General features: G+C 41.3%; 1 protein-coding gene and 1 long non-coding RNA gene across 2 annotated transcripts in view; both read right to left on the bottom strand.

Annotated features, from left to right (window-relative positions):
• The window catches only part of LOC142100226 (uncharacterized), a 401,704-nt gene that overhangs the window by 118,056 nt on the left and 256,918 nt on the right, over positions 1-26,730 (bottom strand). The window lies entirely within an intron of this gene.
• LOC142099971 (galactosylgalactosylxylosylprotein 3-beta-glucuronosyltransferase 1-like) lies at positions 55-14,887 on the bottom strand. The gene is made up of 3 exons (XM_075183980.1): positions 14,429-14,887; positions 6,663-6,956; positions 55-135 (listed from the first exon to the last, which is right to left on the bottom strand). Exons 1-3 carry the CDS (start codon positions 14,885-14,887, stop codon positions 55-57), a joined length of 834 nt encoding a protein of 277 aa, XP_075040081.1.

Below are 26,730 nucleotides of genomic sequence, written 5' to 3'. Positions count from 1 at the left end.
GAGTCTGTTATGATTCATGGCAAAGCTCTGCACATGAAGTTAGGGTGTCTTTATTCAAACCTCCGTGCTTATGTTTGTAAATACTTTGTCTCTGCGTATATTAGGAACTTGGGTCTTCGTGTGCCACACCATAATCTGCAAAATAGTAGGCGAGTGTCACCACAGAGGAGACAATATGGCATAACATTTACAAGTAAAGAAACATTTACAAAGAATAAAGGTAAAATATATTGTTCAATCTTACCCTGTGTTTCCACTGCAGTTCTGTTACCATATAAAAAAATGGGCATAAAAATGAATCAATTATTCCTTTCTTCTGTCCATCACAAACAGCTATAGCCGCTCTAGCAGCTGCATGATTATGATTATGCAAATAGAATAAAAAGCTTCAATGCTCTAGCATTGCATGACAGTTTTGCATGTTGTGATGAATTCAGGAAAATGCAGTTTGTACAGCAGAGGTACTGGACAAGAATGTCCATTACCTAGTAGACTGCAAGTCTTAGAGTTTAGCCTCTGTATTGCTCCATAGGAATAGAATACTGAGAAGCTCCATTTTCATAAACAGATGTTTTGTAATCTCCACACACGTATAGTAAGGAGATATAACAGACATTATATTGCACAGACACATAAATAATGACGGTTTTTTCAAGTACATTATTAAATTAAGTAATATACAGGTGATGTTATACATTAAAATTTATTTATATACCACATTTTATACTGTCAGCATAAATCTGATATGATGAAATAAGATATTGGATGTCAGGGCCCAAATAAAACTTTGCATCGATACATAAATGAACCTGATTTTCAACTCAGATAAATGTGTGACAAAATGTTTTTAAAAAGGAAACAATTAGCTCAGTAGGAGGTAATTAAGGTAGGCAAACCCTTTGTGAGGACACCAGCTTAAGATATGCAGATCAAAGACATCCATTGTTTTTGATCATGTATTCCACTAACTAATTGACTTCCTTTCAATAGATATTGTAAACACAAATTAACCACTAGGTGTAAATTAGAGAGGTATAGTTGCCTAGGTGAGAATCTTGGAGACTCCTGTAAAACCTGTGGGCTCTTTATGCAGGTATATAGAAATATGAACTTGAAAGGAAATGCCTTCATTTTTCATATTTTGGGAAATCCATTTGCCACACCGTACTGAGGGGCAAAAACCACACAACGGTTTTAAAACATAAATACCAACTATACAGGGAACAGCCGTAGTTTTTCAGCTCGAAAACAGATATTGTGGAAATCACATCATATTTGGTATTTAAATGTACGGGAAGTTATGACCGGTTTATTGAAGGGGAAGTTATGTCTTGGGGAGATATCTGAGAAAAGCTAAGACAGGTCAAAACCAAGGAATAGTTTTGAACAAGCCGTAGGTGACACCCAGGGGACATTTCCGATCAGAAACTATGGGGCTCAGTCTATCAGCGTCTGGGAGCCACCGCATCGTGGAGGAACGTAGAGTCAAGTAGGGTAGACTAAGAGGGCTCAGACAGAAAAAGGGGTCTTACAGCTCTACCACTTGTACACTCCGATGGCAGCCCTGCCTACATATACATGTCCTGCATAGTGCCGGGACCATCTAACCAGCCTGTGTTTGACCCGGATATACTGGGTATGAAGAGGTCCTATTCCTACAGACTCACAGTAAAAGTTCGATTCATTTACTGGCTGAGTAGTCGTTCTATATGGCACCCTCTGTACTATATATGGTATGCTCTGTACTATATATATGGCACGCTCTGTATTATATATAATATGCTCTGTACTATATATAGTATGCTCTGTACTATATATATAGTATGCTCTGTATCATATATAGTATGCTCTGTACTATATATATGGCATGCTCTGTATTATATATAGTATGCTCTGTACTATATATATAGTATGCTCTGTATCATATATAGTATGCTCTGTACTATATATATAGTATGCTCTGTATCATATATAATATGCTCTGTACTGTATATGGTATGCTCTGTACTATATATATGGCACGCTCTGTATTATAAATAATATGCTTTGTACTATATATAGTATGCTCTGTACTATATGTAGTATGTTCTGTACTAAATGTAGTATGCTCTGTACTATATGTAGTATGCTCTGTACCGTATATAGTATGCTCTGTACTATATATAGTATGCTCTGCACTATATATAGTATGCTCTGTACTATATATAATATGCTCTGTACTATATGTAGTATGCTCTGTACTATATATAGTATGCTCTGTACCGTATATAGTATGCTCTGTACTATATATAGTATGCTCTGTACTATATATATATAGTATGCTCTGTACTGTATATGGCATGCTCTGTACTATATATAGTATGCTCTGTACAATATATAGTATGCTCTGTACTATATATAGTATGCTCTGTACCGTATATAGTATGTTCTGTATCATATATATAGTATGCTCTGTACAATATATAGTATGCTCTGTATCATATATAGTATGCTCTGTACTATATATATAGTATGCTCTGTATCATATATAATATGCTCTGTACTATATATATGGCACGCTCTGTATTATAAATAATATGCTCTGTACTATATGTAGTATGTTCTGTACTAAATGTAGTATGCTCTGTACTATATGTAGTATGCTCTGTACTGTATATAGTATGCTCTGTACTATATATAGTATGCTCTGCACTATATATAGTATGCTCTGTACTATATATAATATGCTCTGTACTATATATAGTATGCTCTGTACCGTATATAGTATGCTCTGTACTATATATATAGTATGCTCTGTACTGTATATGGCATGCTCTGTACCATATATAGTATGCTCTGTACCATATATAGTATGCTCTGTACTATATATAGTATGCTCTGTACCGTATATAGTATGCTCTGTACTATATATAGTATGCTATGTATCATATATAGTATGCTCTGTACCATATATAGTATGCTCTGTACTATATATAGTATGCTCTGTACCGTATATAGTATGCTCTGTACTATATATAGTATGCTATGTATCATATATAGTAGGCTCTGTACTATATATAGTATGCTCTGTATTATATATAGTATGCTCTATACAATATATAGTATGCTCTGTACTATATATAGTATGCTCTGTACTATATATAGTATGCTCTGTATCATATATAGTAGGCTCTGTACTATATATAGTATGCTCTGTACCGTATATAGTATGCTCTGTACTATATATAGTATGCTATGTACTATATATAGTATGCTCTGTATTATATATAGTATGCTCTATACAATATATAGTATGCTCTGTACTATATATATTGTGGCAATGGGAGTGGTTTTCCACAGGCCTCTAATAGTGGAATTAGCTATAGTGCTAACTGTCTGCAGGTAAAAGGCTGCAGCCCAAGTTATATACAGGTGTAGCACTGTGCTTAAGTTCAGTAATGTACAGGTCAGAGACATGTGGTAAAGTAAATGTAAAAAGTAATTTACTTGCATGCTTTAACGTGTCTGTATCCACAGAGCTGATAGGGGTGGATGTGCTGATTAGGCGTTACAGAGCACCTGAGGAGCCCTCCTTTAAAGACAAGGTGGGAGTGTCGCCTGTCAGTCATCCAAGCCTGTGGGAGGAGACATCTGTATATAATCCTGAGTTGTGCTCTTGTCAGAGGTGATTGACGCTGAACCAGTTGGCCAGTCAGTAGGGAGCTGTACTGTGTCTAGTTAGTGTTTAGGGTCACCAGGAGGTGCAAGTAAAAGGTAGTTGCTTGCTGGTGTCATCCTGACGGAAGTTGTGCAATTTATTGTGATGAAAACAATAAATATATTTGATTTATAAAAGAAGTTTCGTGTTGCTGATGTCTACTGGGTATTCTTGCAACAGAAGGTGACAAAGTGCCAGGAGAAGGGGGCGGTTTTGTTACAATAGTATGTTCTGTATCATATATAGTAGGCTCTGTACTATATATAGTATGCTCTGTATCATATATAGTAGGCTCTGTACTATATATAGTATGCTCTGTATCATATATAGTATGCTCTGTACTATATGTGGCACGCTCTGTACTATATATAGTATGCTCTGTACTATATATAGTATGCTCTGTACTATATATAGTATGCTCTGTACTATATATAGTATGCTCTGTACTATATATAGTAGGCTCTGTACTATATATAGTATGCTCTGTATCATATATAGTATGCTCTGTATCATATATAGTATGCTCTGTACTGTATATGGCATGCTCTGTACTATATATAGTAGGCTCTGTACTATATATAGTATGCTCTGTACTATATATAGTATGCTCTGTATCATATATAGTAGGCTCTGTACTATATATAGTATGCTCTGTACTATATATAGTATGCTCTGTATCATATATAGTAGGCTCTGTACTATATATAGTATGCTCTGTATCATATATAGTAGGCTCTGTACTATATATAGTATGCTCTGTACTATATATAGTATGCTCTGTATCATATATAGTAGGCTCTGTACTATATATAGTATGCTCTGTATCATATATAGTAGGCTCTGTACTATATATAGTATGCTCTGTATCATATATAGTATGCTCTGTATCATATATAGTAGGCTCTGTACTATATATAGTATGCTCTGTATCATATATAGTAGGCTCTGTACTATATATAGTATGCTCTGTACTATATATAGTATGCTCTGTACTATATAAAGTATGCTCTGTATCATATATAGTATGCTCTCTACTATATATAGTATGCTCTGTACTATATATATATAGTATGCTCTGTACTATATATATATATAGTATGCTCTGTACTATATATAGTATGCTCTGTACTATATATAGTATGCTCTGTATCATATATAGTATGCTCTGTATCATATATAGTATGCTCTGTACTATATATAGTATGCTCAGTACTATATATAGTATGCTCAGTACTATATATAGTATGCTCTGTACTATATATGGCATGCTCTGTACAATATATAGTATGCTCTGTACTATATATGGCATGCTCTGTACAATATATAGTATGCTCTGTACTATATATAGTATGCTCTGTATCATATATAGTATGCTCTGTATCATATATAGTATGCTCTGTATCATATATAGTAGGCTCTGTACTATATATAGTATGCTCTGTATCATATATAGTAGGCTCTGTACTATATATAGTATGCTCTGTACTATATATAGTATGCTCTGTACTATATATAGTATGCTCTGTACTATATATAGTATGCTCTGTACTATATATAGTATGCTCTGTACTATATAAAGTATGCTCTGTATCATATATAGTATGCTCTCTACTATATATAGTATGCTCAGTACTATATATGGCATGCTCTGTACTATATATGGCATGCTCTGTACAATATATGGCATGCTCTGTACAATATATGGCATGCTCTGTACAATATATAGTATGCTCTGTATCATATATAGTATGCTCTCTACTATATATTGCATGCTCTGTACTATATATTGCATGCTCTGTATCATATATAGTGTGCTCTCTACTATATATAGCATGCTCTGTACTATATATAGTATGCTCTGTACCGTATATGGTATGCTCTGTACTATATATGGTATGCTCTGTACTATATATGGTATGCTCTGTACTATATATAGTATGCTCTGTACTATATATTGTCACGACTAACGGTTATTGTCATAAGCTTGTAGAACAGTTAGAGTAGAGATGTTCACCTTTAGCAGCCGCCTTTCCCATAGAGCTTGATGTGCTCACAGGTACTCATGTGCCCCCAGGTCTTATGCTCTGCGTAGTGCGGGCAAGGGGATGACAGCAGGAGATACACAGAGTCAGGACAGGCCGAGGTCAAAGGGCACAAGCAGACAGCAAAGTGAGGTCCAGGCAAAGAGGTCAGGTCCGGCAGAAAGATAGAGTATCAGAGTCACAGGCAGAAGTCAGGGTCACCAGCAGAGAATCACAATCCAATAAACAAAGGTCATACACTGAAGGGTCTATCCAGGAGTACAGGAACACAGTACAGCAGCAGGTCAGCAGTCAGGAAACTTAATGCTATAACCGGCAGGGTGGCTAAGCCCTCCCTGCTTTAAATACTGATAGTGGCCAATCAGAAGCAAGCTCCATAAACAGATAATGGGTCCCAGCTGCGACAGGAACAAACTGCGCATGCACCCGAGTAGCAGCTTGCCGGGTCGCAGCGCAAACAGAAATAATTATAATACACGTGCCCGGCTGTTTTTACCTGCCGGGATGCGTCAGACACTGGAATAGCGTCCCGACCATTGCCCTGGCTATATAGGGCGGGCTCTGTATATTCAGAGTGTCTACCCTGTAGATGAATTTAATATATGGATCTCTGCCAATGTTCTCTAAAGCTAGTAATGCTCTTTAGTCACCGGTGCACTAAACGTACTAGCAGCCTAGCTAGTTTATGTCTTAGTTTAAATATTTAGGCTTCTATTTCCAACACCTGGCCTGGCATTATCTTCTCTCGGCAGGGAGCTGCATAATATGAACCACCCATAAGTAGCAATATTACCTGCAGGCAATGTGAACTGAGAAAACATAATTCCTCCAAGCAGGGCATTATTGGTCAATAGTTTCCTATTCTTCTGGTATCAGAACATCTACTGCTTTAGATGGACAATGCTGAATATACGATGCCTCACCTTGGTACAGTTTTCAGCTTTTGGTTCTAGCTCATCCATGGTGACCAGATGCTGCAGCAAACTGGACTCTTGGTAGCCAGGCATTACATCCAGACGGAACAAGGACCACGGTTTCTCAAGGATCAACTTCAAATGAATGGCAAAGCCAGCCATATCTATAGCAAACGGCCGTGAAACATCATATTTCACCAACCAGCCTTCTACCTTCCCATCAGAATTGACTTTCACTGTTTCATAACGTAGTCCCCCAACAAAGGCTACCGGCCACACAGATACCTTCTTAGTATATCGCATCTGTAATAAGAAAGGGCCAATGTGTAATTATGTGTTACTCAATATATAGCAACTGCAACATTAAAAAACTAAAGAGTGCCTAAAGAATGAGTAGGTTTTACACATATTTTATCAATAATACCCCCACACAACGTATATCCTCAAAACATCTTTCCATATTATACCAGCAACACTCCCACACATATGTGTTATGGATGGCCTCCTAACCAATGTGATCTTAGGCAGCGATGTTGGAGGTGGAATTGAGACCGCATTTCTCAACTCCATTACACAGAGTCAAACTGTCAGACTACAGTCTCGCTAGGAATATTTAGTAGATTAGGGTTCCCTAGTGAGATCCTCACTGATCAAGGGACACAGTTGATGAGTGAACTAGTTCAGTGTCTCTGAAGCACATGCTACGGGCATTTGTAACTTTGGAAGGGGAGACTGGGAATGTTATCTGCAACAAATCTTGTTTGCTTATCGGGAGATGACACAGGAGTCTACAGGTTTCTTCCCCTTTGAATTACTATATGGCCGCAGAGTCCGTGGACCTCTTGACCTGTTCCGGGAGTCTTGGGAGAGGTGCTACCCACCCAGGATGTCTCTGTGATGGAGTATGTTATCACGCTTAGAGATCGGTTAGAAAATCTCATGGGGCTCATGCAAGCTAACCTAGTGGAAGCACAGACCAAGCAGAAGGTATGGTATGATCAAGGAGTGCACGCTAGAGTATTTTAGATAGGGCAGAAGGTCCTTGTTCTGATGCCCATGTGTCAGAACAAGCTCCAGGCCACCTGGGTTGGACCGTAGATGGTCTCAAACTGCCTAAGTGACATCACCTACATGGTGTCAGTTCATAGCAATGGTAGGCGGCAGTAGACTTAACATGTGAATATGTTGAAGGTATATCGCGACCGTGTGGAGGCGGTAGCAGCGGTTTGCTGCTTACCGACTGAGGAACCAGAAAGTGATTCACTACCAGATCTCCTCGTGGATGCCAGAGGTGAAGGTGGTATCGAGGAAGTGGGCTGGGATGAGCAGTTGAGTGTTCAGTACAGGGGATAAGCATCAGACATGGTCACCTTGTTCAATCGGTGGTAATCTACGCAAAACTGTGTTGTCTTGTCCTTCTTTGGAGCCAATACAATGGAGGATGCCCATGGACTGCGCAATGGCTTGATCACATCTAGCTCAAGCAACTCCTGCACCTCCCTGTAAATACACGCCTTGGCCTCCTATGAGACCCGATAAGCAGGTTGCCTAATTGGTCTATGCTCACCAATGTCCACATGGTACATCACCAAGGAAGTATGGCCAGGTTTCCTACTGAACTGAGTGTCAAAGGGATACCGCACTGCCTCAAGCTGCTCCCTCTTGGGGGCACTCAACTGCTCATCCCAGCCCACTTCCTCAACACCACCTTCACTCATAGCATCCACGAGGAGGTCAGGTAGTGGATCACTTCCTGGTTCCTCAGTCAGTAAGCAGCAAACCGCTGCTACCGACTCCACACGCTCGTGGTATGCCTTCAGCATATTCACGTGGTAGGTCCGCTGCTCCCTCCCGTCGCTCACACCACGTAATTGATGTCACTCAGGCATTTTGAGACCGTGTACATTCCAGCCCAGGTAGCCTGGAACTTGTTCTGTCGCGTGGGAATCAGGACAAGGAATTCTCTCCAATACTGTGGAACACGCGTATTGATCACATCAAGTCTTCTGTTTCTCCTGCGATTCCATTAGGTTAGACTGCGTGCATCCCATGAGATTCTCCAACTGATCTCTGAGCTTTAACACATACTCCACCACAGAAACATCCTGGGTGGGTAGCTCCCCTACCCAAGACTCCCGGAACAGGTCAAGAGGTCAATGGATTATAGTAATTCATAAGAGGAGAAACCGGTAGACTCCTGCGGCACTTCCCGATAAGCAATCAGGAGGTGCGGCAAGTAGCGATCCCAGTCCCCCCCTCCGACGTTACAAATGCCCATAGCATGTGCTTCATAATGCCAATAAACCGCTCGCAAAGTCCGTCAGTCTGGGGGTGGAAAGGGGAAGTACGGAGTTGCCACACTCCGCACTTTGCCCAGAAACACTGGATCAGTTTACTCATGAACTGTGTCCCTTGATCGGTTAGGATCTCACTAGGTTACTCTACTCTACTAACTACTTATAGCAGCGAGTTATTACACTACCATTTCTGCAGTGATGGTGGACAGAGCCACAGCCTCTGGATCCCGGGTGGCATAGCCTACCACAGTGAAGATGTATCCCTTCCCCGATCTACCGGGCACAGGAAGGGGACCTACAATGTCAACAGACACTTGCAGAAATGGTTCCTCAACTATTGGGAAGGACCTGGTTGCGCAGGAGTAGATCCTGAAGACTGTAGTCTGGCAGCTTGGCTCCGAGTAACGGTGTTGAGAAATGCGGTCACAATTCCACCCCCAACATCGGTTGGGATAACCGATCTATAACGGCAACATCTCCCAACTTCTGACCATCTACCCAGTCCAGATACACCCTGGCTACAGGCACTTCCTCCTCCTGTCCATCTGCCACAGTAATTTAGGCAGTTTGACTCTGTGGCAGGATCGATAAAATGGGGATTGACTACATTGATTGAAGCTCCTGAGTCTCTGAGTACTTCTCCCTGCAGGGGTCCCACTTGGACAGGCTACAGGTTCCTCCACATGTTTTTGGGAGGGTCTTTTGGACAAACAAGTGACTCTCTGCTGAGTCACCTTCAGACACGGCACACTCCATTGGGCTGGCAATGGTGGAAACAGTCTCTACTGGCTCACCATTGCCAGTTATGCAAGTCAGTTGGGTCCCAGGACTCGGATTAGGGGCATGAGTCTGGGGAGCTGTGGCTGAGGGACAGTCCATCCTTAGGTGACCGATTTTCCCACAGCTGTAGCACTTCTTCTCCAGCCTGGGCTCCAATGGTCTCTGATAACTCCCAAGGACAGAGCGGTGTGGTGGCTGGCAAACGGTACCTGAAGGGTCGGATACTTGCTTTTACTGGTGAGTAGAAGCGGAGTGTCCCCCTGATTGTACAGTCCTTTGTTGTTGGCTGTCAGTCTAGCGCTTTTGCAAGTGTGGCCTCACTGCCACATATTGATCCGCCAACTGGGCGGCTGCTTCAAAGCTGCCTGACTTCCTGTCCAGCATCCATTATTTCACCTCCTGTGTGCTCCAGCAGTGAAATTGCCCTTGGCACATCAAATATATTTCCTCCTTCACGTTGTGGGCACCTGCTCCACGTACCCACTTCCTGGCAGACTCCCGCAGCAGGTTGGCAAACTCCTCTTGGGTGGCGTGGAGGTTCTTGGTAAGGTCCAGGAACTACAGACTTTGTAATGTGGGCACTAGGGGCCTGATTCATTAAGGATCTTAAATGAAGAGGAATCTTATTTCAGTCTCCTGGACAAAACCATGTTACATGGTTGAACCATGACTGATGTGAGTGAGTTCTCTGTACAGCGCTGCGGAATCAGTGGCGCTATATAAATAAATGGTGATGATGTTACGAAACAAGGGGTGCAAACTAGTGTTCTGTATTGGACATAAGTTAAATACTGACTGTTCTTTCATGTAGCACACAAATACTTGATAGCTTATTTGTACACTGACATTTAAAGTTGATATTTGTGTGTTACATGAAAGAACAGTCAGTATTTAACTTATGTGCAAAACAGAAAACTAGTTTGCACCCCTTGCATTGTAACATGGTTTTGTCCAGGAGACTGAAATAAGATACCTCTTCATTTAAGATCCTTAATGAATCAGGCCCTAGGTGCTTAACATATTCCTCTCTGGGTACAGCGTGTAGCCTGTAGGTCCTTTCAAATACCTGCAGGTGCTCATCAATTTTCCCAACACAGTCCTCAGATTTATTGCAAGGTAGAGAGATGACAGTTCTGATCCCCTAGGGCGCGCCTCCCACCTAGGCTGCATGGCTGGCACTCTTCCCTCTTGGCGCCATGCTTCGATGACCTGTGCCTGCTCAGCTGCCACTGCCTTGTCCCCTAGGGCCGCCATCTGGATCTTTAGCCTGGCTGTCCTGCACTCATCATAGGACAGAAGGGCTGGTTATGCGGGTACAGTCTGTTGAGTAGAGGTCCCAGCTCTCTGGGTGTCTGCTTCACCTAGCCACAAGTCATCAACTGGGCCACTGCCTTGGCCACTGCAGCCATCAATTTTATCCGCCTGGGTACCATGTTGTAGGTGCCATTCTCTCAGCGTCTCTCTCATCTCCCTCAAACAGTTGGTGAATGGTTGATGTCAATGCCCTTGGCACTGCACAGAGTGTCAAGGTCTGTCCTGGATACATTGGCATAATCAGACATCCTGTGCGTTCTCCTGGCTGCAGTTATTCCTCTCCGGAATAACTCGGCTCTCCTGACCGGTACACGAAAAGCTGACGTGGGTTATCCCACCGCTTGCCACCAGAAATCTCTTGCCTTTAGATCAGGTTTGCTATGGATGGATCCCCCCTAGCCTATCACACTGGCCAAAGGTGAAAAGCGTTGGTACTGGAATGCTGGATCCAAACCTCAGAACAGCTGGAAAACGCATTAGATTTGGGTGTAATCTACAGGTCACAGGAATTACAGCAGGGAAGAAATTGTCAAGAAGGATCTTGAAATGTTTTTTTACCTCAAGTGTCCTAGAATGGACATTACACGCTGGTTTATGGTACCAGTGATCAGAAGGTCAGATGGAATAATGATACATTACATGGTCAAACAGGGGCCTTTTTTTACAGTTTTTGAAACACACGTGGGCAGGGGTCAACCCAGCCCCTTCCTAGCTGGCACCAGAACGTCTGATCAGATAATTTAACATCAGGATATAATTAAATCTTGCATCTAACACAATTTAACTTCCACTTCAACCTGTTTTCCTCAGATTTAATGTCTATATTGCTAGGTTTCCTGTCTGTCTAACATGACATGCACACAGGTAACGACCCCCTGGCGGGCCTTTAGGCCAAAGCAGGTGTTTGTCACTTCACATGAAAAGACTTACTTAGCATTTCCTGCTATCAACAAAACAGACTTCATCTAGCAAAGTTACAAAACCAAATAATGACATACTGTCTCCAAAGTTACAAATCAATACCTCAGAAATGAATGCATTTCCTATACAGAAATACAACACAATATAATAAAATCAGTAAATTTCTAATACAGAGTATCAAAAATCAGTACATTTGCAACGATAACATTTGGCTCACTGTGCTAATAATGTAAATATATTATTACAATCATCATCAGCAGCAGCTATTTATATAGTGCCACTAATTCCGCAGAACTTATATTTATAAGTGCTCCAGCCACACCCCCACACATATTATATACCAGCAATACTCCCACATATATTATACCAACAATACTCCCACATATATTATACCGCAATACTCCCCCACATATTATACCAGCAATACTACCACATCTATTATGACGGAAATACTCCCACACATATTATACCAGCAATAATCCCACACACATATTATACAAACAATACTCCCACACATATTATTCCAGTAATACTCCCACACACATAATATACCAAAAATTCTCACTCCCACACATATTATATCTGTAATACACCTACACACATATTATAGCAACTATACTCCCACACCTATTATTCCAGTAATACTTCCACACATATTATACCAGTAATACTCCAACACATATTATTCCAGCAATACTCCCACACACATATTATTCCAGCAATACTCCCACACATAATATTCCAGTAATACTCCCACACGTATTATACCAGTAATACTCCCACACATATTATACCAGTAATACTCCCACACACATATTATTCCAGCAATACTCCCACAAATAATATTCCAGTAATACTCCCACACGTATTATACCAGTAATACTCCCACACATATTATACCAGTAATACTCCCACACATATTATACCAGCAATTCTCCCATACATATTATATCAATAATACTCCCACACATATTATACCAGTAATACTCCCACACATATTATACCAGTAATACTCCCACACATATTATACCAGCAATTCTCCCACACATATTATATCAATAATACTCCCACACATATTATACCAGCAATTCTCTCACACACATATTATTCCAGTAATACTCCCACACATATTATACCAGTAATACTCCCACACATATTATACCAGTAATACTCCCACACATATTATACCAGCAATTCTCCCACACATATTATACCAGTAATACTCCCACACATATTATACCAGCAATTCTCCCACACATATTATACCAGTAATACTCCCACACATATTATACCAGTAATACTCCCACACATATTATACCAGCAATTCTCCCACACATATTATACCAGTAATACTCCCACACATATTATACCAGTAATACTCCCACACATATTATACCAGTAATACTCCCACACATATTATACCAGCAATTCTCCCACACATATTATACCAGTAATACTCCCACACATATTATACTAGTAATACTCCCACACATATTATACCAGCAATACTCCCACACACATATTATTCCAGCAATACTCCCACAAATAATATACCAGTAATACTCCCACACATATTATATCAATAATACTCCCACACATATTATACCAGTAATACTCCCACACATATTATACTAGTAATACTCTCACACATATTATACCAGCAATACTCCCACACACATATTATTCCAGCAATACTCCCACAAATAATATACCAGTAATACTCCCACACATATTATATCAATAATACTCCCACACATATTATACCAGTAATACTCCCACACATATTATATCAATAATACTCCCACACATATTATACCAGTAATACTCCCACACATATTATACCAGTAATACTCCCACACATATTATATACCAGCAATACTCCCACACATATTATACCAGCAATTCTCCCACACATATTATACCAGCAATTCTCCCACACATATTATACCAGTAATACTCCCACACATATTATACCAGTAATACTCCCACACATATTATACCAGTAATACTCCCACACATATTATATACCAGCAATACTCCCACACATATTATACCAGTAATACTCCCACACATATTATACCAGTAATACTCCCACACGTATTATACCAGTAATACTCCCACACGTATTATACCAGTAATACTCCCATACATATTATACCAGTAATACTTCCACACATATTATACCAGTGTTGTCTGTAGTAAATAGGACATTTCTTGGTGTCTGTAACCTTGTTTTACAGTTGGCAAAGAACCTCAAAACGACCTTTCCAGTAATTAAAAGGTGCAGTACTCTTCTCATTATAAGAATAACATGTGACCGTTCCACACCCAGCAAGGAACAAGCTCCTCCCAATCAAAGCTCAGCGCCAACAATGATAACGAGTAATTATGTGTCTACATGGTACTAATTGAGAACAATAAGTAATTACTATCAAGTAATTAGTGGTCATATGCTGCACTCACCTCCTCAAATATCTCCAAGCTGTATGTGTTGTCATCATCAGCGAAATATACAACTCCGGGGGGCGCGTCCTCTGGGTAAAAGGTTTCTCTCAACCAGCTCAAGCCCAGATTTCGTTGTAGGGTTCCCCGAGCTTTGGACAACCCTGTTACTGTTCTAACACAAAGCTGAGTGTACTGAATCCCTGATGTTCTTAGGAAGTTGGTGACCAGCGTAGTCTGATTATCGGAGTCCTCCACCACAATCCAGTGGAAAGCGGGCACCTGGCGAAAGGTGTTGGCAATACGGGTAAGTTCTGCTTTCTGGACAAGGCGGGCGTAGGTCGGTGTGATGGCGAATATCGTCGGGAGGGGCGGATGTGCTGATCTATAAGTCAGATGTCTATATCCTGGAAAGTAGAAACATGTATCAATAATCTGCTCCACCCGGGCAGGTAAAGATGACTGACACACTGCTGCCATGTGGCAGATCTCTTTAGGAATTAATCCTTGGGCCTATGTTTACTAAAGGGCGGTTTGGTCAAACCGCTGGTTTTTGTCTATTTTTCCTGTGGTTTTGAAGCCGTCGGATTTACTAAAGCCCAAACCGCCATTAAAACGGCCAGAATTGACCTTTTTCAAAACCATCACTTTACAAACCGCCACCCTGATTTTAACAATGAGGAACAATCAGACGGAATTACTAAACTGAGGTTTTCAAACCCGCCGCAAAACCGCCATCCAAACAGCCAAAATGAAATGAGGTGGTTGTGAGTGAGTGTTCAGACTGCTGCTGCCATTCAGAACATAAGGGAAAGCACCATTCACATTTAAATTATTGAAGCAATCATTATTTATTGATTAAGGTGCAAAATTAATTTATAATTTACTTGTGAGGGATAAAAAAAAAATTACATTTAAGGGGGCAAAATTATTGAATTATTTTATTATTCTAGCACTATGTAATTGTCACGGTTCAAATACAAAGTGCAGCTCAGGAGCCAGGAATGAGGTGAAAACACGAAGTTTATTGCTGGAATAACAATCTGATGGTGAAATACTGAATATACAGGAAAATGCAGGAATAAATACCGGGTAGATGGCTGATGTAGGAAAGTGGTAATATGGAGAGCTCCCAGATAGCAGGTAAGCAGTGATATGGAGAGATCCGGGCAGCATGAAACCACAAGCACAGCTGAGGGTAGGAACAACAGGATGAGACAACAATAACCAGCAAAGACTGCTGGGAGACACAGGTTTAAGAAGGACACACCCAGGTGCAAGAAATAATTACAGGGCAGGTTAACCCCTGATAAAACCAAGTAAGGCACAATAGCAGCACCTCTGGTGTTTAGAGGTACCGCTAAAACATATAAAATGAACACAAATACTGCACAGTACAAAACAAACGAGGGCTGCAGGATGCAAGCAGCATTCAAAAGGGAGATGATGCAAAGCAGACGGAGGCAGACCGTGACAGTAATGCCAAATTGTGCAACAAATACAATACAGTTATTTGTTGAAGATTATCCTATTTAGTATTTCTGCACTATAATATTGAGGGCAGATAATGTAAACCCTTTTGTGAATTAATATTATTTGGATCAGTGGGGTCATTAAATGCACCACTAGAGAACTCATTTTGATATTTCTCCCTCCTCTAGTGTTTGCTCTGCCGTCCTGTGCACGTGGCCTTCAAACTCTACTGTACTTTGTGTATTAATATATTATTATTTATCAGTTTTCACCTCTACAGATCTGCAGCACATTACTCCGTTTCACCTACAATGTTACAGATACCTAATATAATATTCTGCATAGCGTATGCATAGAGGCCAGTTATACCCTCAAAACTGGATTATTATCACCATTAGCTACAGAATCTCTGCATTTCATAAGACAACTCCTTCCCTAGAAACAGTATTGTAAAGATCTGATATGATTTATTCCAGACTTTACATCACAAAAAGCTGCGGTTTTAATGCGGATGTGTAAACGTTTGTTATCTCCACAGTAACTGTGGTTTTATATACAAGCTCTTAAGTTAATTTTACAATTTAAAAATGTTTGAATGTTGATAGGCTCACTGGATACAATGTTTTCTTTTGTTTTTGTCTTTGTGGGTCCAATGAGTCATTACTTGCTATGGTAAGAGATATGGAGATGGAGGTGGTTAGAGAGAGTCACTACCCATGGCCGCCATGATGGTGGCCACAACCCCTCTGGTGGCGCACGGCCCCTCTGGTGGCGCACAGCCTCTCTGGTGGCGCACAGCCCCTCTGGTGGCACACGGCCCCTCTGGTGGCGCATAGCCCCAGGCCCATGTGTCCCTTAATTTGGTGGTGCCTGTGTCCACCCTGTGTCTTTACCACAGAACATGTTAATGCTTTTGCCTTTATTTCAGACATCTATCTAGTAAATGCATCAAATAATAGGTAGGGAGAAGAAAGAACAGAAGTTTCTTTATTTAGGTGCACAAAATCCTCTATAATTTATTGTTTTGCTGAACATATGTTCGAACCATCCTTTGTTAAAATATAACCTTTATTAAAGTTTATTTAAAAAGCGAAATATAGAATAAAAAGTATACTCATAAAAAGTGATCTAGATAATAAAAGCTGGATATACTACAATCCTGTACCTATATACTCCTAATTCATGGACTATATGGTATGAAGATGATATTTGATTTAACCTGCAGTACTATGGAGGGGTCAACTCAATATATGACCTGCAGTTGCAAAAAAATATATTGGTCTACTTGACATATATATATATATATATGATGTATAGATAGTATACTCCAGTCTATATAATAGCAACTCTGGATATCTAATTACAAAAAGATTGAATGGTGTTGAGCCATCCAACTCTTCTGGTATCTAATCTATTAGTCGAGTCAAAGTACACACACCTTACAATGAGTCTAAGTGATAATATAGTCAACACTCACTACAGCTGCTAGAGATCTAATATAACTATTCTTAATATTCTCAGCGGGTCTCGCTCCTAAATGCACTGAAATTACGGGGTGTGATTTGCTAACTGCCTCCTAGTCCCCTCTATCTTTGGATATAATGGGGTATAGATTGCAAGGTTAAATTTCTTCAAATATGAGGATTGAGTAGCTCCAGCGGTAACGCTGATGCGCGTTTCGCTAAGTTGCTTATTCAAGGCAAAACTTTTGCCTTGAATAAGCAACTTAGCGAAACGCGCGTAGCCTGGAGACTACTATCTTTACATCATATATATATATATATATATGTGTATATATATATATATATATATATATATATATATATATATATATATATGTATATATATATATATATATATATATATATATGTCAAATAGACCAATATATTTTTTTGCAACTGCAGGTCATATATTGAGTTGACCCCTCCATAGTACTGCAGGTTAAATCAAATATCATCTTCATACCATATAGTCCATGAATTAGGAGTATATAGGTACAGGATTGTAGTATATCCAGCTTTTATTATCTAGATCACTTTTTATGAGTATACTTTTTATTCTATATTTCGCTTTTTAAATAAACTTTAATAAAGGTTATATTTTAACAAAGGATGGTTCGAACATATGTTCAGCAAAACAATAAATTATAGAGGATTTTGTGCACCTAAATAAAGAGACTTCTGTTCTTTCTTCTCCCTACCTATGAGATTGTCTTGTTTCTAGGTAGCACCCCAGTCAAATAGATATATATGATAGATAACTGAGTGGTATAAACCACTCATGAATATTCTCTTACTAAACTGGGTTAGAATCCTATAGTTGGTGCGATAGAGCAACCCCCTATTACACAAATGTACCAAATAAACCAGAAAGTTATTTACAAGATCTTTTATATGTAAACATTATCCACATTTTTTTCAACTGGATGTAAAAAAATAAAAAAAAAATAACATTGCAGAACATCTAATAATTTAAATATTTTAAACTTTTGTAGTAATTATTATTATTTTAAGTTTTCATCTGGTTACAGCCTTCAAACACAACTTTTTCATCCATGTAAAACAAGTCAAGATACTTCTTCTTCAGTTTGTGGAATTTCTTCTTCACATCATTGATGTTAGCCCTCAATTCATTAAGATATTCGTTTAGCGTTTCCATCTTCTCATCCACACCTTTTCCATCTCCGAAATACTCGCGCTCTAAAACTATTACCGTTAATACGGTAAAATTGCGCTTAAAAAACGTTCATACGGTAATTTACTTGCTCAGGGAGCTGCGAACTGAAATTCAGCGAGTAATTACTGTATTAACGGTAATAGTTTTAGAGAGCGAGTATTTCGGCCGTCAAGCCGAACAATTGAATACCCCCCTAAATATTAGTGTGTGTGCCCAGCTTCTCTCCTTCCGAACGTTCGTCAGATATGATGAGAGAATCTAAATGATAGAAAGGAAATTCTTTTGTAGTCACAACAGCATCTTCCATTACAATTATCTGTGTGGTTGCAAAGCTCATTTCATCGCACATTTTTCGTTCTGTAAATAGATATCAAAGTTTTACTAATCATACTATGCGTTATTGTTATGGCAAATTACTAACTCCGTTTTCTAACTAGTTTTACAAAGTTTTAATAACCGCTTTTAATTATCCCTTTTTTTTATAAATCTCTTCAACTTTCTTTGCTGCTTGTTCTTCAGATCTGGAACTTTGCTCTTTATTTACCAAGTTTTTGTGTAGCAGATTTATGAGCTTCTGCATAACTAGTTCCTTTCAGTGATGTTATTTCTTCTTTTGACAGTCGTAGTCCAGCACTCTCACCATCATCTCCATCTCCCTTGGACTCATTGGTTTGGTTCTTTTAACGTATTTTAACCTCTTCCAATTGCATCACTTCTTCTTCTCCATCCCCCTCCAACTCCTCCATCACTTCTTCTTCTCCATCCCCCTCCAACTCCTCCATCACTTCTTCTTCTCCATCCCCCTCCAACTCCTCCATCACTTCTTCTTCTCCATCCCCCTCCAACTCCTCCATCACTTCTTCTTCTCCATCCCCCTCCAACTCCTCCATCACTTCTTCTTCTCCATCCCCCTCCAACTCCTCCATCACTTCTTCTTCTCCATCCCCCTCCAACTGCTCCATCCAGGGTCGGGCTGGCCCACCGGGGAACCGGGCTATCCCCCGTTAGGCCCCCGACCTAGCCCCCCTTCACACAATATGAATTATTTATTGGCAGTGACGGTTGCGGGAAATATTATATATATATATATATATTATATATTATATAGGTATATTTATTATACATAAATGTGATTAATTTATTGCAAGGGCTGTCTGGAGGGAGGGAAATAGGTTTATTAAATGGGAATACTATTACTTTAATGTTGGGGCTGGAGGAAGGCCTAAGTATTAATTGTGGGTCCTATTGATTTAACGCCGGGGCTAGTTGGAATTTTCTAAATGTACCCATTATTTTTTTCAAATAGGGCCCCCAACATTCCAGGATCCAGACAAGCCACAACTAAAGAAACCAGCAGCCACAGGCGGTAAAAGTGACAAGAACGGGTAGGGCAGTCTGTCAAATGTTCTGAGTCTAGGGCAGGCCTGGCTAACCTGTGGTATTCCAGGTGTTGAGAAACTACAAGTCCCAGCATACCCTTTCAGCATTAAACTGCTATATATTGGAAAAGCATGCTGGTGCTTGTAGTTTCACAACACCTGGAGTGCCACAGGTTAGCCAAGCCTGGTCTAGTTGGACAATCCCGATTTTTGGTGACTGTTCTGCCCAATCTAAGGGGCAGGTCAAGACTGTGTACTCTTAATATACACACTGCATTCTTTACATACTACACTATGGTGCTATCTGTCCTTGGTGGGCTGTCCCTTCCCCCTCTAGTGTCTGGTCTCGCCTCTATGATGACTGGGCACACCCCCTCTGGTGGGCTCCTAGCATTGCAGTCCTCCTGTGGGCCCTTCATACCCCAGTCCGACACTGCCTCCATCACTACTTCTTCTCCATCCCCCTCTAACCCTTCCATCTATCACTTCTTCTCCATCCCCCTCCATTACTTCTTCTCCATCCCCCTCCAACCCCTCCATCTATCACTTCTTCTCCATCCCTCTCCAACCCCTCCATCACTTCTTCTCCATCCCCCTCCAACCCCTCCACCACTTCTTCTTCTCCATCCCCCTCCAACCCCTCCATCTATCACTTCTTCTTCATCCCTCTCCAACCCCTCCATCACTTTTTCTTCTCCATCCCCCTCCAGCCCCTCCATCACTTCTTCTTCTCCATCCCCCTCCAGTCCCTCCATCACTTCTTTCTTTCATCTGTTCACCACCATGTTATCAAGTACTGCTAGCAACAGCCTGGCTTTCTATAATCTTATAGACCCAGGCATGGGCGTTCACAGTTGGTATGGACCAATCATGGCAGCTCTAGCTGCAGAGTGGAGCATTGTGAGTGAACATTCATTCATCTCTAGCCTTCATATTTGCAGTTGTGTTGGAAATTTTTTTATATGTATATGAATGGATACAACAATTTACTTACCTAATTTAATTGTTATTATAGCAAGGTAAATACTTTATAGCATGGGAGTTTGTGTAATTTATGTTTGGTGTGTATGTAAATATTACAAGATGTGTTTTGTTTTTGTCGTAAAACATTTAAGATGGCATGTGACAAAAGTGTTGAGTTCATGAAGAACTTCATTGAGGCCTACCGGTACCATTCCTGCTGGTGGCAGTCCAAGTCAAAAGAGTACTCCAACAGGCAGAAGTGGAGCTTGGATTTGGAGGACTTGGTGAGAGTGAACCCTCCCTTTTATCCAGAGGCTACTGTAGAGTGGGTTAAAGGGAAGATGAAGAATACAAGGACTGTGTTCAGGAAGGAACTCAGTAAGTTGGAGATCTCAAAAAGATCTAGAACAGGGGCTGAAGATGTGTTTGTACTAGATTGCGGTAATTTGATCTCCTGCTCTTCACCGCTGACCAGGAAATAGTCAGACCATCAACAAGCAATGTGCCCCTGATGGAGCGTAGTTCCTGATCTGTCACCCTGGAAACTGAAGACATACTGGTAAGTGGCACAGTAAGTAAACACACACAATCTTGAATGCATAAAATATTTATTTACATATTGGTAAACAAGAGTATTTCCAACACAGAATTTCAATGTACTTAGATTATAACATCTCATTCTGCCAGGACACAGCGCCCTCACCATTAAAGTATTCCAGATACTCCTCTCTGTTTAGCTTTGCCGTTTTGCTGCCATTTCTCATGTGGGAAGACTCAAGTGGCGTCAAACCCATTACTTCCGCAAATTCTACAGTATGCTCCATAGTAGAAGCTGTGCCGCGCACTCTCTGGCTTTTCTGTCTAAGAAAGTTGTGTAGGACACAACAAGTCATTCCCACTTTGTCTATTTTGTCTATGTGCAGATTTATGGCTGTATGGAAAAGCCTAAATCTATTACTCAAAATACCAACAGTGTTTTCCACTACTCGCCTTACTCTTGCTAATTGGTAATAAAAGATCCTCTTTTTAGGTATGAGAGGGTTTTGGGGATAAGGTTTTAAAATATTTATTTGCAATGCAAAGTCTTCACCAGAAACAATAAAAAAACTGAATCCTAATTTTGTTTCAGTGCGTGGTGGCAAATTAAGTTCATTGTGTAGTTTTGTATGGACGGCAGTCTGCTCCAATATCCACCATCTGACACTTTTGCATTTTTACCAATGTCTACAAATAGAAATTCATATTTGGCATGGACAATGGCCATCAGAATCCCTTGTATTTGAAGTAGTAGGATCCACTTTTTGAGGGTGGCATAATTCTCAAATGTTTGCCATCTATATCCCTACCACAATTTGGGAAATTCCAAAGTGTTTCTGTCACGAGCTTCAGAGATCGCTACTAGCTGGAATCTGCACTGCTGAACAGGGAGGCATGGAGTCTAATGAACCCTCGGTGTTCACCAGGGACCCCTGCAAGGGAGTTTGGGCTTAGCTGCAGGAGGGTGCGCAGGTCGCCACCAGCGTTGTAACAGAATGGACAGAGCGTAGTCAATAAATCCGGATGGGAACCAATCGGGCAGGGAGGTTCAAGGGGAGATAAAAAGAATGGTCAAAGGCGAGCCAGGAATCAGAAAACCAAAACAAACAGCAAAGTACCAAAAGGAGATCCAAAGGAAGGTCAGAGGAGATATCGGGGTCACAACAGGAGCAGTGTTTAGATACTAACAATGTGCTGGAGCAGGGTGGAACCAATTCTCTGGCATCCTAGTGGTGCCAGAGACTGCTTTAAATACAAATCCGAGTCCCCTGATTGGTTTGCGGTGGTGTCGGCGATCAGAGACACTAAACGCCGTCAGGTGAGGCGTTCCGATGCCTAGCAACTGGACGCGATGCCTCTCTGCGCATGTGTGCGCAGCATGACCCCCAGTGCAATCCCGGAAGCGTCCCGTTGCTAGGCAACAGGACGCAGTGATCGGGGTGAGGCAGGCGGCCGTCTCCGGCACTTAGTGACAGTGCGGAGACGGCGCATGATGGATTCAAATTCTTCAGCAATAAGTTGCCATTCCTCAACCGTTGCTGGAAACTGCAAGAGAAATATTGTTTTAATATTACATGAATACATACATCTATTATCATACTAACTGCTTGAAATTCTGTTTTTATTACACAGCCGGCACACTTATCTAATGACAGATTCTGTGATGTGGCAGAGCAATGTGGGACTTACCCACAGAGCTAACCACAGATGGACCAGCACAGGACTCTGTTAAAGCCATCCGGCCACAAGGGGATCAATTTGGCAGGAGGGGGAAAAAAAGGGCACAAGCTGACTAGGAAAATGATAGTCTGCAACCGGGTTAATGTCAGAGGAACCAGATGAATGTGACCTGCTTGGAGCAACACTCGCAGGAAACATGAGAATGTTGGCTGTAGAAATACGAATGGAGATGGAACGTTTGGTGAATGATCTGCTTTATAGGGCGCAGATGGGGGGATCTCTCACAAGACACTAGATTGACACAATCCCCCCACATACAGAAGCAAGGGCATTTTCGGACGGCCCCATCGCACACACATTCCATCCACCCAGGGGCGGGCTGGTCAGACCGCTATTAGGGCCGGCGGGTAGGCCGGCCGGCCACCCCCTGGATGCAATATACCCCATTTTCACCGACGGCCGCATCTGATGACATGAGATGCAGCCGCGTCAGCGCACAGGCGGCCGCACCCCGTGTCATGTGATGCGGCCGCCTGTGTGCCCCTGGGCTTCCCTTTCCCAGCCCGCGCCTGCATCCACCAACACTTCATTCAGCCCTCAATTCATGTAAATATTCATTTTGCCATCTTTCCAGCTACACATGTGGCCCAATACCCCTCCAGCCTGTGGGGCACCAAGCACCACTGTATGCTGGCATATAGTGAACATACTTACTACTTGTAATATATATATATATTGTTTGTGTTGTTGTTAATATGTTGATATGTTTATTTTCTATTTTAATTAAAACAACTGTTCAAAATGACTATTTCTTTTACCAACCTTCATATACTGTCCATGCAGAACTTGTACAATTGCCTCACAGGTCTCAGGTATGGTCCCAGCGCTTGCAGTGAAATAGCTGTGCTGTATTTCACATCAGCCGGTGTCCTTCCTGTGGCCACAAATCTCAGTCTCCGCTCTGCAGATATGGGTCTCCTTAAACAGGTGTCCTCCTCTGGATGATGGGGTGACAAGAGGTAGCAGCTCCTGGAATGTTTGGATCAGTCATCCTCAGGAAGTCCCTGAAGTCATTGGGTTGTTGTCCCGTATCTCCTGCAGTAGAGGCATAAGAGTCTCTCCTCTGGAACCACTTCTTGGTCCAACAAGAAGTTCGCTCCCTCCGGGTCTATGTTTGCAGTGTTCTTACCATAATGAGAAGCAAAAAAGCCACAAGCTTTCTGTTGATTTATTGTTATCTAAAAATAAATCGTAGTAATTCTGCATTTGTGAATGGAGTTAGCGATCGTACACAATAGGTGTCGGACTGGCCTGCCGGGGAGCCGGGCTATCCCCCGGTAGGCCCGACAATGTTATAGCCCTGCTCCCTTCCTTGTTAGGGTGGAGCTAACAGAACAGCTGACTCCCGACTCGGATACCAAACACTTCCCTTAAATGCAGAGAGCCCAGATGCTGCTGCGGCTCTCTGCATCTGCGCGGTATTTTGTTTTTCACTTTGAGCAGGGGAGATGAGAAGAGACGCCCATGGAAGAGGGGTTCCGGATATATCCAGCCGCCCAGACGAGCATGAAGGAAGGACGCAGGAGTCATTTCTTTGCACAGGTTAGTAACTTAGGCTGGAATCCTGTGAGTTCCCTTACAGCAAACCCTGTGACATCAGAAAGTAGTGTAAGGCAGTGGAACCCAAACTTTTTCAGTTCAAGGAACCCTTAGGGTCTCCATAATTTTTTAAGGCACCCCTAAGTCAAAATGATTACCAATGAGCCCACTGTCTTGCTTACAACTGGCCCTGGCCGAGGCACCTCTGTAAGATTACTGAGGCACCCCAGGGAGCCTAGGCACACAGTTTTGAAACCACTGGTGTAAGGGGTTAATTTCAGGAGTGGTTAACTGTTATCTGATATTTGGAGGTGCGGAAGGCCAATTAGTACCCATTGCCCTCCACGCACTGCCTGAGACATTCTGTCTGAGAAACCGCAGGGGAGCCACTGTGGAATAACAGCTCATCTCCACCCCACCCCCCTCCAACCCCCTAGTCCAGCACTCACCAATATTTAAGAAGGAGAGACCAAGGTGTTTGCCCAGGGAGGGAAAACACTATGGAAATTTGACCCTAGATATAAGGATCCACTCCAGGGGGAGATATGTTGTTCATTCTGAGAATTGATGGCTGGTTTTTGGAGTTACCGTTCTCCACCAGTGGAATACATTGGCAGATCCATGGGTCATCAAATCACGACAGCAGAGTTTGAGTTTCTTACTGGGTCTGCCCTCTCCAACATGCCAATAACTGATATGAAGAAGCTTCTGACCTGGCACAGAAATACTCTAATAATCTCAATGCCACTCAAATTGTGACACAGATCGAGATTTCAATTTCCAAGCAGTTTCCATCCTCCCAGAGTGCAGCGCAGCAACACCACAGGTTATATTACACCTCGTACATGAATGGTGCCTGAGTTCTATATATCCAAATATCGATATAGCTCTGCGCATCGTCCTGAGTACACCGGTCACTGGGGCATCTTGTGAACGCAGCTTCAGTAAATTAAAACTAGTAAAGAACTACTTGAGGTCTCCAACTGGACAACAAAGCCTCTCAAACTTGGCAGTTCTCCCCACTGAACATAAACTGACAAGTTCCATTAACGTTGACACAGTGATAGAAGAGTTTGCAAGTGTAAATGCTAGGAAGGCACCTCTATAAACTTATATGAACATTTATTTATTGTATTCTTTATTTAAGATGTGTAGTTTAGTTACAGAATTCTAAAGAGAAATAGAGTTTATTTGTTACAATTTGTTTCATAGTTTTATTTCAATAACCAATTATTATTTTTTTACACAGCTAGCATGCGATAGCTGCATTGAAAGTACTGTGATTCTATGAATGCTCATTACATAAATATCCCTACAAAGCCAGAATGTGAAGAATGGGGAGGGAGGGGTTTCAGTGCTGTCTAGCACTAGTAAAGCGCTAGCCACACCCCACAGGAGGTTGGACACGCCCACTCAGAAAATGACACTCCCACTTAGATGGGGGGCGCCGGTGCCCTGTCTCGCCCAGGGCACTAACATGTCTAGTTACGGCACTGCTTGTTTTTAATTAATCACAGAACCTGTTTTATTTACATTTCAGTGAACAGAGACGGGTTTCTGCACCAGTATAGAGCGCAGATTCGGATCCCCTACTAGATTGTGGAATGGAGATATAATACAACATAGATCCTTATATGTTATTTATTAACCTTCATTTACATATTTAAAGCTGGAAAATCATTGCCTCTCCAAGGGGGGCTTACAGTGTAAATTCTATATTACACAAACATATATTGACACACGGGGTAAATGAAACTAGCAGTATGTTGTTGTTGTGAAAAGAAACCAGAGTATCCGCAGGAAGCCCATGCATGGAAAGAATATATAAAATCCATGTAATGCTAACCACTGTGCCGCTGTGTCGTAATATCATATAGAAGGGACGTCAATTTACTGCATAACTACAAATAATAATTACAGAGCAGCGTCTGTAATAACATAAACCAAGTGCAACAGATCTACAGGAATATTCAGATGTTCGTGATCACTGTGTAATTTTGAGAGTAATTGTCGAC

Source organism: Mixophyes fleayi, chromosome 8 (assembly GCF_038048845.1).
Source record: "Mixophyes fleayi isolate aMixFle1 chromosome 8, aMixFle1.hap1, whole genome shotgun sequence".
NCBI classification, from domain to species: Eukaryota; Metazoa; Chordata; class Amphibia; order Anura; family Limnodynastidae; genus Mixophyes; species Mixophyes fleayi.
The sequence above is the reverse complement of the archived record's forward strand: the minus strand, read 5'-3'. Positions and strand labels throughout refer to the sequence as shown.

Excerpts from the sequence above, each read along its gene's own strand:
- LOC142099971 (XM_075183980.1), bottom strand. The coding sequence starts at position 14,887 with ATGGCAGCAGTGTGTCAGTCATCTTTACCTGCCCGGGTGGAGCAGATT. Across the intron at positions 6,957-14,428 it reads GCTTGGAGATATTTGAGGAG|ATGCGATATACTAAGAAGGT; the intron begins GTGAGTGCAGCA and ends TTCTTATTACAG. Across the intron at positions 136-6,662 it reads AAGCTGAAAACTGTACCAAG|ATTATGGTGTGGCACACGAA; the intron begins GTGAGGCATCGT and ends ACTATTTTGCAG.